The 16,514-nt window shown below is 45.1% G+C and overlaps 1 protein-coding gene across 1 annotated transcript in view; it reads right to left on the minus strand.

Moving 5' to 3' along the window:
- EEA1 (early endosome antigen 1) overlaps positions 1-16,514 on the minus strand; it is a 764,210-nt gene that overhangs the window by 658,661 nt on the left and 89,035 nt on the right. Inside the window, exons 4-5 of the mRNA XM_078674577.1 lie at positions 10,173-10,227; positions 9,994-10,059 (exon numbers count right to left, since the gene is read on the minus strand). Of these exons, the coding sequence (XP_078530703.1) occupies positions 9,994-10,059; positions 10,173-10,227 (121 nt within the window). The remainder of the gene's footprint in view (positions 1-9,993; positions 10,060-10,172; positions 10,228-16,514) is intronic.

Raw genomic sequence — 16,514 nt, forward strand, 5'->3', positions numbered from 1 at the left:
CCTTTACCGGCCTGAAGAAGATCGACATTCCAATGTTCTAATAAGGCGGATTCTGATTATTTCTTAAATTACGTCGACTTTTGTTTGTGTACATAAACTGTAAGGCCGTCATAAAATGATTGATGTAGAAGAGGTGTGTTTCTCCGCAAAATAAAGCAGGTCCCTACATATCAAATTTTTCTGAAGATCTGTCATATTGTTTAGCATAATTTTAAGCATCCAATGTTCCCAATTTTTCAGTATGTATGTAGTAGTATGTATTCATTATGTATGTAGTAGTATGTATTCATATTTAGTAGACAAGTGAATTGCCCCACCATCAGTGCACAATGCAGCATAGTTCTTCCTTTGGCTTCAGTGTCTGTCTTATGCTAATAGTGAAAAAGATTTACTTTGCTGTTGTATGAGCAGTCCCATTCTAAAATTTGAATGTTCTGTTCACACATTTTCTGAAAAAAACTATAATAAACCAGAACGGTGTGGCGAAGAGAATACAGCAAACTCCGTGGTGATGATTGACTGCGAGGTCATAATTCTGTGGAGTTCGCTAAAGGAGCACAAGACTCTGCCGCCAAAGGCATGTAGGAAAGCTGTATGACCACCCTCAGTCTTATATCAGGCTAAGAAATTGGAGAAAACTAAGTTTAGTACAGGGACACAGGCCTTTCTAACTATATTCCTGGAAGGAAGTAGGCCCATAGACCTCCCTTCTACACAAACTAGCCATCCATCAGTGGGCTCACTCTTTACACCGTGATATGTATTATGACGTATGTTGCGAACAGCACCTTACATGCAAGGTATGTGCCTACTACGGAGGCGACAGCAAGTATCTGCAAATAGAGTGTAACTCTAAGTTGTTTTCATTCTGGACTTTGACATGACAACTTTAATCTCTACTGTCCCTAAGCCCTGCTCTGAATCCTTGCAGTGACCTAGGGTAACAAACATCTACTGCCACCAAGTTTTTGCTTTTGATGGTCTTACAGTTTCCCAACCCTTTTTTGTTTTACTTCACTAGCAACGGCTGAGAATACCTAAGTTTACTGAATGTTTAAAGAAACACTGGTGGTTTAGGTGGTACTGGCTTCCTATCACTGCACTCAAAGCAGGCTAAATATCCACCCCATCCGGTCAGTAGTTGCATGTCATCAGGATTTTAAGGAATTTCTGTGCAGCATTCCACAGAGACATGTCAGGAACATGAACCTGCTTGCTTATACCTCGTTCCAGGTCAGTACTGGATTAACATCCAGAAGACATACTGATGCAATTTACCCTAAATAAGTAGTAGCTGCACATCTTTGAACAGAAACAGCAAGAGCAAGCTGACCAAAGTTTGTTCAAAGATGTCTTGCAGAAAGGAGTCCTCCCTGAACTACAAGGACCTAATAGCTAAGTTGAGCAGACCAGACCTAGAAACAATCCAAGAAGCACCTGTTTTATCACAGATTGAAGACCTACAGAGAAGCATTTAGGACTGCGAAAGGGGTAAGCATACACTGCCTCAATACATGTATATCTGCCCTCTTCGAGGCCAAGAAGGATAGAGGTTTTTCCAACTCCAGTGATGCTCCTGTGAATCGAAAATCTTGATTGCACCGTGTCACTTTACAGATATGGTTCCGTGAAGTTAAGTAATCGGACGAGGCACATATGTGGGTGACAGCTGCACTGATCTCAGAACAGTTTTTTATTTTTTAAATTGGAATTCAACTGAAGAGAATATTACAGAGTTCTAACACACAAACAAGGCCTAAACACTTGATCAAAGATACACCCATGTCCCTAGACACAACTAGGTGTATTTTTGTTCAACTGGGTTAAATATCTTAAAATAATGCACTTCTCTCTTCTAGTGTGCCCCTTAAACTGTAGCTGGTGAGATAGCTAACCAAAGCGCCTCTGGCAGCCCTGTTTAGCGGACTAGAATGCTGAATTGGACCCAAAAACATTTTTGTAAACTTGTGTAAGAATTGCCTTTTGGGTAGGAGTGCAGGGCATTTGGACATTTGGACTATTTGTGTTGGAACCTTAGCAGCATGGCATCTAACCCACCGGGTTCTCCGGCATTGCATCCAGGGCCACTGAAACTATGAATGGATGCTGTCCAATATGGTTTTAAACCCCGCCTGGGAGCCCAAGAAGAGTATCTCAACTTATATTTATTAATAAATAAACAAAGTTCAGCTAAAGGTGTGATAGTGTGGTCTGATCCTCACTATGGGAAGAGTTCGACTCAACGGGGCTTCACACTGGCCTGGTATCTTTGTTACTTACACCCCACCTAGACGTCAACGCCTTGATTAGATTTGGGGCGAATGGTGAACGTAGTGAGAGCTTCGGCCTGGGTCTAAGGTGTCAGGCAGGGATGTGTTTTGGTGCATAACTTATTTTTTTTGTATAATAATTAATTCGATTCCACCCTAATTGGAAACGGAAAGGACATGCTGACCATAAACTGTCTAGAACGTTCCCATCCTTTTTAATTCAGATCATGTTGTCTTTATGTCAAACACTAAATGGTCTTCAGTTATTGTTAGATGCCTTGGTTAGCTTTATGAATGGCCTTGGGTTAGACACGAATTTAGCCTAAACTTTCATCTTGGCCTGTGGCCCTAAAAATCTGAAGTTCCGATGTCTTGCATTTCTTGAGCGAACCCCCGGGCTGCACATAGTATTTATTATTCTACTGTATTCTGCACTGTTTTCTGTCGCAGAGGTTTGCTGCTGTGCTATTTTTGCTGTAGCTGCAAGAGGATTTGGAACGACAGAGTGGTTATTGTTTCTAACTCTGCACTTTGCTCTTTTGTTGATGGTACCTATTTTTAATGCATTGTTTCTTTATTAAACGATGGTAGGTGGGTAGAGGGGGAGGGAGATCAACAACAGAGGCAGCAGGTGAGTTCGGAGGGACTGCAGGTGGGGACAACCAACAAGGTAGGTTGACTGTTGAATGAGGGATGGCGGGAGCAACAGCTGTCAGGAGAAATACACAAGGGAGCCAGCTGAACAAAGGGGTGTGTGAATGGAATAAAGCAATACGGATAACGGGAGTGGAGGGGGAAAAGCAACATGGAAAAGGATGACAAGGGAATAAGAGCAAACAAAATAGTATCTCAATGACCAAGCCCAAAACATGAAAACATTGTAGGCACATAAAACATTGTTAAAATTGCCATTCCCAGGATAGAGGCCAAACAAGGTGATAAGTACAAGTTCAAGCTACCTAGCCGATCTCCCCCAGTTTAAGTTATATGTGGATGGTGACTGGAACAAAGAGCTTTTCTACTGCATTACTTCTTATGAGACCACAATTGTTTCCTTTTCTTTTTGTTGAGGGGGGGGGGGGGGGGGGGGGAGAAGGACACTGTATTCAAGTGTGTACTCTATAATGTGGGCAAGCCAGGCGGGGGACAAAGGAGGTATGGACTGGGAGAGGGACAAGCTTTGATCAAAATGTATAATGCAGAGAAACCATGCACAGAATGTCAGCATCACCAGTGTTTTTTCAGAAGGGTCGGAGTTGACCATTACTATCTGGAAACCAACAGAAAAGGGGTTTCAGCGCTAAGGTGTATGATGTTGAGGGAGACCTTATTACTGCAAAAAGGAAATCTGCTGTGCTTAAATGTTGTTTGAGGAAATAACGAAGACCGGTATTAAGGAAACTGCTGTTAAAGGGCAACTGGCCATGATCCAGAAAACAATAATTAGTATAAGATTATGACATGCCCGGCAATTTACAGATGAAGGAAAGAGCACTACAAGAGTGGTACAAACGTAATTGGAGAGAAGGAAAGGAGTAAAGGTGATGACAGGTAATGTGAAGACCATAGAATTTAAGTCCCAAAGAAAAGGATTGATGGATAGTAAAAATAATTATTTTTCTAAAAAAGGACTTACATTTTCAAAACTGCTTCAAATGGTGGTAGCAGGAAGAAGATTGGATGATTCAGGGTTGGAAAACTACGAGATTTGAGTAAAGTTGTGCAAACTCAGAAATCAATTCTGCCAAAATGAAGCGAAGGATGAAGAGACTGGCTACTTCATGAATAGAAAATGTGGGATGTGATCAACTGATCCTACCTATTTCAGAAGAATGGCCAAAAATTATTTGCCAAGTGCTAGAGTCGATCTCACACAAAAGATGTAATCAATCAATCAATCAATACATTTATAGAGCGTGCTACTAACCCGCGAGGGTCTCAAGGCACTAAGTGGGGGGCGGGGGGGCGCTACTGCTCGAATAGCCAGGTCTTGAGGTGTTTCCTGAAGGTGAGATGGTCCTGGGTCAGTCGTAGGTGTGCGGGGAGGGAGTTCCATGTCTTGGCTGCCAGGTAGGAGAACGACCTTCCTCCGATGGTGGCTCTGGGGATCCGTGGGACGGTTGCGAGGGCGAGGCTGGCGGAGCGGAGCTAGCAGGTAGGAGAGTAGAACGAGAGGCGGTTGTTTAGGTATTCGGGGGCCATGTCGTGGAGTGCTTTGTGTGCGTGGGTGAGGAGCCTGGACGTGATCCTCTTGCTGAGCCAGTGCAGGTTTCTCAGGTGGGCCGATATGTGGCTGTGGCGAGGGATATTGAGGATGAGTCGTGCTGAGGCATTCTGTATGCGCTGAAGTCGTTTCTGAAGTTTGGCTATGGTTCCTGCGTAAAGGGCGTTCCCGTAGTCTAGTCGGCTGGTGACGAGGGCCTGCGTGACCGTCTTTCTGGTTTCTGTGGGGATCCACCGGAAGATCTTTCGGAGCATGCGCAGGGTGTTGAAGCAGGAGGATGAGATGGCGTTGACTTGCTTGGTCATCGTGAGCGAGGAGTCCAGGATGAATCCCAGGTTGCGTGCGTGGTCTGTGGGCGACGGTGCGGTGCCCAGCGCTGTGGGCCACCAGGAGTCGTCCCAGGCGGATGGGGATTGTCCGAGGATGAGGACCTCCGCTTTGTCAGAGTTCAGTTTCAGCCGACTGAGCTTCATCCATTCCGCGACGTCCTTCATTCCTTCCTGGAGTTTGGTTTTGGCGGTGGTTGGGTCTTTGGTGAGGGAGAGTATCAGCTGGGTGTCGTCATCGTAGGAGACGAAGTTGCCGTTGTGATTGCGTGCGATGGCGGCGAGGGGGGGGCTCATGTAGATATTGAAGAGGTTGGGCTGAGTGTGGAGCCTTGGGGTACGCCACAGATGATCTTGGTGGCCGTGGAGCGGAACGGCAGGAGGCAGACTCTCTGGGTTCTGTTGGAGAGGAACGAGGTGATCCCCCGTCCAGCGCTTTTCCTTGGATCCCAGTGTTGTAGAGGCGGGTTATTAGGGTGCGGTGGCAGACGGTATCAAAGGCGGCTGAGAGGTCTAAGAGGATGAGGGTGGTTGTCTCCCCGTTGTCCATCAGGTCCTGATGTCGTCGGTGGCTGCGATGAGGGCTGTCTCGGTGCTGTGGTTGGCACGAAAACCAGATTGGGATGGGTCGAGCGAGTTGTTTGCCTCGAGGAATGCAGTCAGCTGTTTATTGACGGTCTTCTCGATGACTTTAGCCGGGAAGGGAAGAAGAGAGATGGGGCGGAAGTTCTTGAGGTCTTTAGGGTCAGCTGTGGGTTTTTCAAAAGGGTGTTGATCTCTGCGTGCTTCCAGCTCTCTGGGAAGGTGGCTGAAGCGAAGGAGTTGTTTATGACGTTCCGGAGGTGGGGTGCGATGATGGCGTCTGCTTTGTTGTAGATGTGGTGGGGGCATGGGTCAGAGGGAGAGCCGGAGTGGATGGTGTTCATGACGTGGGTGGTGTCTTCTGTGCTGATGGGGGTCCAGTCGCTTAGGGTGGCGGTGGGGGTCGTTGGTTTGGTGACTGGAGGCGGCGTATGGGCGTCAAAGCTGTTGTGTATATCTGCGATCTTGCGGTAGAAGAACGTGGCGAGGGAGTTGCAGAGGTCTTGTGATGGTGTGATGTTGTTGCTGGCGTTGGGGTTGGAGAGCTCTTTTACGATGCTGAAGAGTTCCTTGCTGTTGTGGGTGTTGTTGTCCAGCCGCTCTTTGAACGATGTCCTTTTGGTGGTGCGGATCAGCTGGTGGTGTTTGCGAGTGGCGTTCTTGAGGGCTGTCATGTTTTCTGTCGTCCGTTCGTGGCGCCAGGTTCTCTCGAGCGTGCGGCATGATTTCTTTGAGTCGGTGAACCATGTAGTTTTTCTGTTGCTGGTCTTGCCTGAGGGGTTCTTCAGCGGAGCGAGGTTGTCGGCGCAGTTGGTGATCCACTGTGCGAGATTGTGAGCTGCGTCGTTGGTGTCGGAGGTGTCGGCTGGTGGGTTCTGGCTCAGAGATGTGGTAAGTTGGTCTGTGGTGACTTTGCTCCAGCGTCTGCGGGGGATCTGTAGCGTGCGGTGGTGTGTTGTAGTCTTCTTGTAGGTGAAATGGATGCAGCTGTGGTCGGTCCAGTGTAGTCGGTGGAGTGGCTGAAGGAGACGTGGTTGCTGGCGGAGAAGATGGGGTCCAGCGTGTGGCTGGCGTAGTGGGTGGGGGTGTTCACCAGTTGCTGGAGTCCGAGGATGGCGAGGTTGTCGAGCAGGGTGGTAGTGTTGCTGTCGTTGTTGTTCTCCAGGTGGAAGTTCAGGTCCCCTAGGAGGATGTATTCTGCTGAGGTTAGTGCATGCGGGCTGACTAAGTCGGCGATGGTTTCGCTGAATTGTGTGCACGGGTCTGGGGGTCTGTAGACGAGGGTTCCTCCGAGTGTGGTTTTGGGGTTGATGCGGATCTGGAAGTGTAGGTGTTCAGCGGTGGAGAGTGTGTCTTCGGGGTTGGTCGTGATGCTGATGGTGTTCCTGTAGACTATGGCGATTCCTCCTCCGGTTTGGTTGACGCGGTCCTTCCGGGTGATCTTGTAGCCGTCCGGGATGGCTATGGCGATGTCGGGGGCCGAGGAGGCGTTCATCCAGGTTTCCGTGAGGAAGGCGACGTCCGGTGCTGTTGTGTCGAGGAGGTCCCAGATTTCGATGGCGTGTTTGTGGACGGAGCGGGTATTGAGGAGGATGCATTTGAGGTTGTTGTTGTTGTTGTTGTTGTTGTTGCTGCTGCTGCTGCTGGGTTCGACGGACGGGGTGTAGGTTGGGAGGCAGGTGAATTTGCATGCTTGGCAAGTGAAGGGTCCGTGGGTTCGCTTCGGGGTGGCTCGATAGCAGGTGGGTGGTCGTCCGGTGTTGAGTGGGTTGAGGGTGGTGGTGTCGTATCTCAGTCGGGTGTCCTGGCTCTGGCGAGGGCCAGGGGTTCTGGCGCTGGGCGCGGTCCAGGCGCAGACGGGCTTGCCTTTGGCACGCCTTCGGCGCGCCCGCTGCGCGGCCTCCATATGATGGGCTGTGGGAGGGAGGAGCAGCTGGGAGCGGGGCAGGCGAATGGGACAGCGGGTGGCGGGGACGCAGGGACGCAGCGGCGGGAAGGGACACAAAGCAAAATGGGGGCAGGGGGGGCACAGAGAGTACAACAGTGGGGGTAAACAGTACAAAAGAAAACGGGCAAACAAGTGCGGACAGGAAAAGAAATCGGAGGGGCAAAGGACTCACGCAGGAGTTACAGGCAGCGGCGAGAGCGAGGCGGCAAAGTCAGCGGGGGCAGGCGTCACAGGAGGACCGTGTGGCGGCTGGGGGGGCGACCTGCCTGAGGACAGGGTCAAAGGTCGGATGTCGGATGTGTTAGACCTGGCATTCCTGGTGTGGTTTTCCCCCTCCTTTTTTGCCATCAGATCTCCTGTTTTGCAGAACTTTTTTTTTTCTGGCCTTGGGACTCTGCGCACTTTACCACGGATTACCAGTGCTAAAAAGCTTGTGCCCACTCTTTAAAACAAGGAAAGATTGGCTTACACCCAAGTGGCATATTTAATTTACTTGCGCCTCCCTAGTAAATGGCACTACCTGTGCCCAGGGCTTGTAAATTATATTCTACAGGTGGGTCTGCAGCACTAATTTTGCCACTTAAGTTGCATTTTAAACATTACATTATCTATTTTTCGGAAACTTTCTACATCTGTATTAAAGCTTATTGTTTTATATTATTGTATTACCCATTTATTCTTGTCTGACAAAGTTCCACTGTTTTTCTACATAGCGGTCACCTGCATGTGAAAAAGGCAAAGATGAACTTCATTCCTGTACATGACAGTTTCCTCCAACATCATGGTTCAACAGTATTTCAATGTTTATTCAATAGTACAAGGCTGAACAATTTTGCTTATGAAGTGTATGAAACAAGTAAATATCTTTCCTCTATTTACATTTTTAGAGTGAAATTTTTCAGAAAGAATTATGTTAGGCTGCTTTAGCATTACCTCCAAATTAGTTTTAGAAATTAAAGGCATCTTTAGTCTACAGCTGAAGGCTATGCAAACAAAGGGTTTGAAGATTTTGGAATGCGAAAATAATCCAACAACTATATATTCTATTAAAGTGCTTTTACTTTAAGGATTATTGTAAAAGTGTGTGCGCCATTTTTTGGGCAAAAGTGCTGAGGACATAAGACTAGGACAGCTAAATTATTGTTAGTCTCATATATTACAAAACTGATAAAATACTTTTGTGACTACTGGGATCATGTTGAGAGGCTTATGTGTGTAGGTTAAAATGTTTTTGTATACAAATGCTAGTCACCCTTAAAAATATTTACTACAAGGCTCCTTTATTTTTCAAATAACAAATCACTTCGGTTAGTTATTTTCAAGAACGGCAAATCTTTGGTAAATTGAGAAAAAAATGCATAATCTGCATAATCCAAATTCTAGCATAGTTTAGGTAACTGGAGCTACATGGCTTTTCTAAAATAGGATTTGATTAATAATGTGTCAGTTTTAGTTCTACATTTAAAAAAAAAAAACAGCGTTTCCTTGTGATGAATTGGGCCTGGGCAATAAAGTCCACATGGCAAATTAATCTGCACACTTGTGTGTTCCAGTTGCAGGCTTAGCCCTACTTACACCGGTTGGCTGGAGTTGCAGTTTTCTTGTTGCAAGGGGTGCAGTTTCTTTACCTGAACTTGCAGCAGCAGCTTTACCTTTGTGGTGGCAGTAGTGATGATTTCCCTTTGGAACAGGGAAACACCAGATGAAGTCAGGGTGGTAAGCTTGTGCAGTGGCATTCCTCTTCAGCGATGCGGCCCGCTTGGCCAGGTGTAGACAGGACTAAAGTACATTAGTTGTGGCCTTAAGGCCAAGTCCTTTGTGATGGTGTCTTTATGGCAGGTGCAGCATTCGGGCAAGAGATGGGCTTTCCTCTTGCACAACATAAATTAGTAAAAGGCTTTTGCCAAAATTAGAACCTAGGATAACAAACTCGCAGATGGGCGCACAGGGCATGAAATTCGATTGTACACCATTACGGTCTGAACTATTATTGTCATCTCACAGTTGTATTTAACTAGTTATTTTTTTAACCTTGCTGCAAGGATTATTAAAATTATTACTACAGTATTATGATGCACCTTGTAAATGGGTATTGTGTTATACTATTTAAACTTACAAAAAATGATTTAACAATAAGAAAAGGAGTATACGTTTTCCAAAGTGTTTCATACAAGCAATTTCAGTCGAAACGCACACCTTCTGACTAATCAAAGCCTATGGTGAAAACTATAAACGTGGGGTGGGGAACCCAAGTCATCCCACAGTACTATGTTTTGGAGATCACACGATCAGGCGACATGTTCAGTGCCACATTAAGGGTTAAAAAAAAGGAGGGAACACACAGATTAGTCACCTGCAGCCAATTAACTCTTACTGAGGTAAATGGAGGTCATTCTACAGAACAGGGTCTAAAAATGCCTGGATTAGCAAGCACAATGTCACATCTAAAAACGTCTTGTAGGAAAACATTGTGGGGAAACCGCTGCAAAACTTAAATACATGAAAATAATAAATTGACTAAATAATAGTCTGAGATTTGCAAGCTCAGGAAAAAATACAGGAATGTTTATCACCTCGAATAAAAAATAAATGTTTTGCATTTCAATAACTAGAAACCTACTATAAGTAGTTTAAAAGAATTACTTGCTTCAGTTGCCCTTGCACTTTCTCCAGTTCTTTCTTCAGCTCCTCCGAATACCATTTCTCCTCCTGGAAAAGAATAACCAAGACAACTAAATGCTTTGACCGATGGATCCAATGCTGGTAAAAGAGCTGAAATCGGTTATTTAATAATTCACTCCTTTAAAAAAAAGATATCTAACCTTTAAAGTAGCTTGTAGTTCTTTGACTTCTTGTTGCAACAGGAATGTTCCATCACTGCATAACGATCATAGAGAGGGAGGAACAATAATACAATGAACCAGAAGCCTTTTTTCAATCACTTAATAGTTTTACAGAAGTTCAGCCAATGACTTTTTAAAGATTATTTTAGATCAAACACTGTTTAAACAAACATCTAGGATCTCCCATTTGTGTAGAAACTGAATAGTATAGGAGGAGGGCCGTACGGGAGGCAAGATGGCCGCTGAGGGATGCAGTGAGTAAGTCGCATCTCACCTCCTCTCCACTGCCCGGTTTTTCGATGGCTCAACGGAGGAGCCTTGCCTGAAGAGAGCAGCCTCTGGACACTGCATGCCTTCACAGAACAGCACCGCGGTGTTATACCCCCCTTGGAAACAGCGAGGAAACATCGTAGTGCGAGCAGCTTTGCGTTTTAAGAGGAGATTATCTGAAGCTACCTGGCTGATATTAAGATCCTGGTTCAGGATGCCTCCACGCCTGCAACGCAGAATCGATGCTAAAGATGGCAAGGGGGGAAAAACTGCAGACGCTGATATTACAAGAGGTCAGATGGGGAAAGAGAAAAGTAAAGCGGATTTAAAAGCCTCTGTTTCTGTCCCAAACGCCGCACAGAAAAACGTCACCAGTCTTAAGAAGCTAACAGTGAAGATAAACGGACCTGACAACGCGGTTTCCTTGAGAGAGTCAGGGAGCGTTATTAAACCAAAAGTTAAGGAAAACACGCTGCGGCAGCCCTCAGTAACTGAAAGCTTCGCAAATATATCAACGACAACAAGCAGCGGGGCCCCAGTAAACAAACCTGGTGTTTCTCCGGATCACAGTGCAGGAGCGGGTGCAGAGGCAGAGAACGGAGCCGGCGTCCACGGCACGGATGCTGGAGCAGGAGTCAATGCCGGTGTCGGGGCTGCTAGGCAACCTGAAAGACCCGCAGCAGGGAAGCCGTCTGTAGCAGTGCCTGTTGTCGATCCATCTGGGAGCAGAGACGGAGCAGATGCAGGCTTGGAGGACCCCCAGGGTGAGTCTGGTGGCAATGCTGGTGCGGTCGGAAACTACGAGCCAGAGCAACATGACTTCAGGTGCGCAGGGAAACAAAGTGAGTAAAGAACTGAAAGAGCTTAAAGACTCAATAGACAGCCGGGCCATGTACGCTCAGCTACCGGATGAAAATGGAAGGTCTGCCATGCCGGTTCAAGAACTGGGGGTTGAGTTGGAGTCGCAGCCATGTGAGCAAATGATTAATAATGAAAGGGTAATAGATATGCCTAACCCTTTAACATGGGCAGAAACCATGGAGTTAGACACGGAGAACGGTGCGATTAAATCAGGAGGTGAATCCTCCGCTGAGGTAGGTATCGCCAATGGAACTGCCTCTGCGGAGAGATTCTACTCTGTTGATGAAGATTCACACTCTCAATCACAGTCTTTGCCCTCAGATGACATTAGCACTGATGAATCCACGGGTATAGACTCAGTGAGTAGTTCCCCTGCTAGGAAAACTTCCCAGAAAAAACGCCTTTCTAAAAGAAAACCTTCCACAGCAAGCAGTACCACTGATCCTACTAAAAAACTAGCCTATTCTACTACTACTTTCTCTTTTGTGGAACAAGACAGTCCGGCAACATTGATTGGGGAGCAAGGTTCTACGCAGCCCCCTCGACCTCCGGTTACGCTCGATCTTCTTTTTAATACTTTGAAATTAATGCAATCTGAGGCTAGAGGGGAAAGTAGGAGGGCAAGACAAGAATCAAGGAAGATCCAGAACAAACTCAGAAGCATAAGTAAAAGGCAAGACGAGATGGTCGAGAGAGTTGCTCATGTAGAGGAAAGGACTAGCAAAGTAGAAGACGACATGAGAGATTTGAAAATGTATAAAGAAGAGCATCAAAAGATGGCAGAGGACGTTAACTGGAAGCTGGAAGACTTCGAGAACAGGCAGCGTCGTAATAATATCAGACTGCTAGGCGTGGAAGGTGGTCTTGAAGGGGAGGACCCCAGAATGTTTGTTGTAAATTTGTTAAAGGGGGCTTTTCCAGAACTATCTACTTGGCAGTGGGAAAACGAAATTCAAAGAGCCCATCGTTATCCATTTTTTCTCAAGAGGGGGCAGGCTGGAGCTCAGGGCGGGCGCCCAAGGGCTTTGTTAATTTTTGTAGGGAATTTCCTCCTGCGGCAGTTGATTTTGGATAAAGCCAAGCCAGAGTCTAGACGTACCTACAACAATGTCACTTTCTTTGCAAGACCAGACTTTTGTCATGCCACAGTCGAGCGTAGATGGAGGCTGAGGCAGTTGATACCACATATTCAGGCTCTGGGTTCAGAAGCTTATTTGTTATATCCCGCGAAATTGAAAATAGTGTCCAAGGGCCAGTTTAAATTCTTTTTTTCCGAGATTAAGGCGAAGGCTTATATGTTGGAAGTTTTGGGATATAAGGAGAAATAAATAAAATGGGTTTATTTTTGGTACTCTGAATGGCGGTGGGGAGGAGTGGCGACTGCTGCTTCCCTGGCATCCACACATAGGTCATGCCTGACCTATTTGCCTGTAGGGGGGGTTGGGGGTGGGGCAGCAAGGGGGGGGTCAGGGGAGGGGGAGAGAGGGGGAAGTGGGGGTGGAGGGGAAGAAAATGGCACACATCATACACAGTAAGACTTACTTTGTGGCAGTTACAGGCTATATACAAAAGATGGAAGAAGGATGCAGAGGTTCTGTTTAAGAGTTGGCATTGGGAGTTGGTACAAATTTTTGACGTCTTCTAATGGCTTGCCGAATTTTGTCAATGAATGTTTGTGGTCTTAATGATCTTCAGAAAAGACTACGAGTCTCGGCGTTTTGTAAGTCGATGTGTCCAGATTTGATCTGTCTACAGGAAACTCATGTGGAGGGTGGTGAGGGGTATTTGTTAGAGCAGCTGGGTTTCAAAGTATTGGCACATACCAAACAAGCCTCTAAAACACTTGGGGTAGCGATTTTGGGAAGAGGGACGGACTGTACAGTTTTTAGGAGTAAAGAAGACATATGGGGAAGATGGGTAATTGTAGAAGTAGGCTTCAGAGGAGCTAGGTTTACACTGGTTTCTGTTTATGGCTCAACGTGCGACGAGCCGGACATATTTCAATTTTTGGATCAAGAAATTTCGACCTGGGTGGAACCGATTGTGTGTTGCGAAGATTTTAATATCAATCGTCCTGCTAGTATTGAGTTGCAACTGGGTCATTTTTATACTGGGAGGAAGAAAAGGGTGCACAGGGCCATAGTAGACATGGCTATGCACAATGCTCTCTCAGATGTTTGGGCTAATTTGCATCCGCAGGCAGACGGCGATACCTTTTTCTCTGCTCCTCATAGTATAACAGTAAGACTGGACTACTTTTTAATCTCTAATGCTTTGCTCTCTAACACACAAATTAAGAAGCTACCCGTCTGGTCTCTGACCACAATCCACTGTTATTGACAGTTAGTTTAAATGGTTTAGTTAGAAAGGCATATAAATGGTCATTTGAGCGAGCTTTGCTAAAAGATGAGGGATATTGTAAGCATATGGAGAAGTGGATCTGCGAGTTTTGGCTTAATAATAAGGGGAGCACTGGTAGAGGTTATATTTGGGATGCCTTTAAAGCAGGAGTAAGGGGAGAGACAATTAGTTTCTCAACATTTAGACAGAAAAGAGAAAGAGAAATGATAGAACAACAAGTTAATTCGCTCTTGACTGCAGAGGTTGAGTTAAGTAGGTTAATCGAGTGTGGGCTTCCTTTGGATCAACAATTGTTGGAAATCATGGTGTTAAAGGCTGAAATAGCTGTAAGAATTACTAATAAGACAGCAGCAAATTATCTAGCAAAGAAGGAACAGGCCTGTGAGTTTAGCGAGCGGGTGGGGCATATTCTTGCCGTTAGGACCAGACAAAAAGTTACTGCAGGGGATATTAAAAATATGTTAGATGACTCAGGTAATTTGATCTCGGATTCTGCAGGTATAAGAAATGAATTTTGGAAGTACTATTCTGAATTATATGATACGGAAGCAGAGGTAGGTAGGGATAAAGTCAGAGATTATCTAGGAAATATCCAACTTAATAAGCTAGATTTAGAGGAAAAAGCTATATTAGACGCTACTATATCAATAGAAGAACTGACACTAGCCCTATCAGATCTTCCGTCCTCTAAGGCTGCAGGTCCAGACCTTATCCCGATTGAATTCTATAAAACGTTTATTTCAGTTCTTAGAGTAGAGTTATTGGACACACTCATTCAAGCTCAGAGAGAAATTTCCATTCCAAAATCATGGGGCGGAACTGAAATCATAGTTATTTTGAAAAAAGGTAAACCTCCCACAGCCCCTGGGTCTTATAAACCTATTGCTTTAATGAACGCTGATGTGAAGTTGTACTCCAAAATCCTGGCAACAAGGTTGACAATTGTTATAGATAAATTAGTCTCTCCAGTGCAACATGGTTTTATCCCGGGGAAGGGGACTACAGAACATGTAAGGACAGTGATCACCTGCTTTGATGCTATGGAGGTTGCTGGCGGCCTTGTCGCAGCTTTATTTTTGGACGCTGAAAAAGCTTTCGACAGGGTCGCTTGGGAGTACTTGTGGGAGTTAATGAGAATCTTTGGGTTTGGTGACAACTTTATAAGAGCAATTCAGGTTCTCTATAGGGATCCAATGGCTAGAATTAAAATTAAATCGGGAACTAACTTCGGCAGTACAGATAAAAAGAGGAACAAGGCAAGGCTGCCCAAGTTCTCCTCTTCTCTTTGCATTGTATATGGATCCGTATCTGCGCTATCTCAATCTTAATCCCAGTATTCCCCCCTTGAGCGTAAATGGGCTAGAAGTTAATGTGCTGGCATACGCAGATGATGTTGCGATAATTACCCCTGACCCAGCAAAGGCAATTGGAGAGATAGAGCAAGAGGCCCTTAAATTTGGCATTATCTCTGGTCATAAACTTAATAGAGCAAAAACACAGATTATAAAAAATGCAATGGTTCAATGCAATGATTCACGCGTGGTCTCGGCAGCAGTTTACCTAGGGGTTGAAATATCGCCTAATTTAGAGACAGTGGTTGAACGAAACATCTCCCCCTTAATGAGGAAAGTAAGTTTGGATTTGGCGAGGCTAAATAATCTTAGACTCACGTTAGTGGGCCGCACTAACGTCATCAAAATGCTCATACTCCCCAAATTTCTTTATTTTTTTCGCACGATTCCTCTTATGTTTGAGTCGATTTGGTTTAATAAATTGGAGTCGATCCTTAATAAATTTATCTGGTCATATGGGAAGACTAGACGGGCTTACAAATTTATGACTTTACCAAGGGAGAGGGGAGGATGGGGGTTCCTGATTTTAGGTTATATTATTGGGCTTCGGTACTGCATTATATTCAGGGTTTGATTGGAGCAAGTGAAGGGGATTTGAACGTCAAAGCTTTTTCAACTATGATTTATTCTATTGTATTGGGCTCAGATACTGCTAATGCTTTCTTAAATTGCACTGACTCCTCATATTATAAACGTACACGCTTCAAGACAGTTGCTACGGCACATAACATATGGACAGCTGTTGCAAAAAACTGTGGATTAGGGAGATTTAACAGGTATACTAGATTATACAGGAACAAGTCTTTACCTCCTTTAATCTTTTCCGACGCCATTATGACAGATTGGGATAGAAACGGTATTAAAAAAATAGGAGATCTGCTGGACTCAGATGAAAATATATTGCAATTTTCAGATTTGGCCGTGAAATTTAATATAGCAAGACATAGCTTTTTTAAATATCTGCAGGTCAGGAGCTTTTTCATTAGGAAAAAAGGAGGCGTGGGTGGTTTCAGTAAAAATAATATTATGGAAGCAATAGCGCAAAGTGGGGTGTGCTCTATCCGATATTTTTATGCCCATTTGGTAGAATTGAAGAAAGATGATACTGACAAATTTGGCAATAAATGGGCTGGAAAATTAGGGATACAGAGTCAGTTTTTCTTGGACTCATTGGAGTTAGGATGTTCAGTCTTTCACTCTGCCTCGCTCCAATCCCAACATTTTAAAACGCTATATCAACTCTACCATACACCGGATCGTATTGCACACTGGGGTGGCACTACAGGGATTATTTGCTGGCGGTGCAATGCTCCAGCCGCAGATAGCATCCATATTTTTGCGTTATGCCCTAAATTAAGAATCTTATTGAAGGGTATTGAAGAATTTATGGCTCGTACACTTGATCTGAAGGTGATTTTAACACCAACGGTAATCATGCTAGGGGTTAGGGGATTTGATGGTGACCATTGTGAATTTT

This window comes from Lissotriton helveticus, chromosome 1_1 (assembly GCF_964261635.1).
Source record: "Lissotriton helveticus chromosome 1_1, aLisHel1.1, whole genome shotgun sequence".
NCBI classification, from domain to species: Eukaryota; Metazoa; Chordata; class Amphibia; order Caudata; family Salamandridae; genus Lissotriton; species Lissotriton helveticus.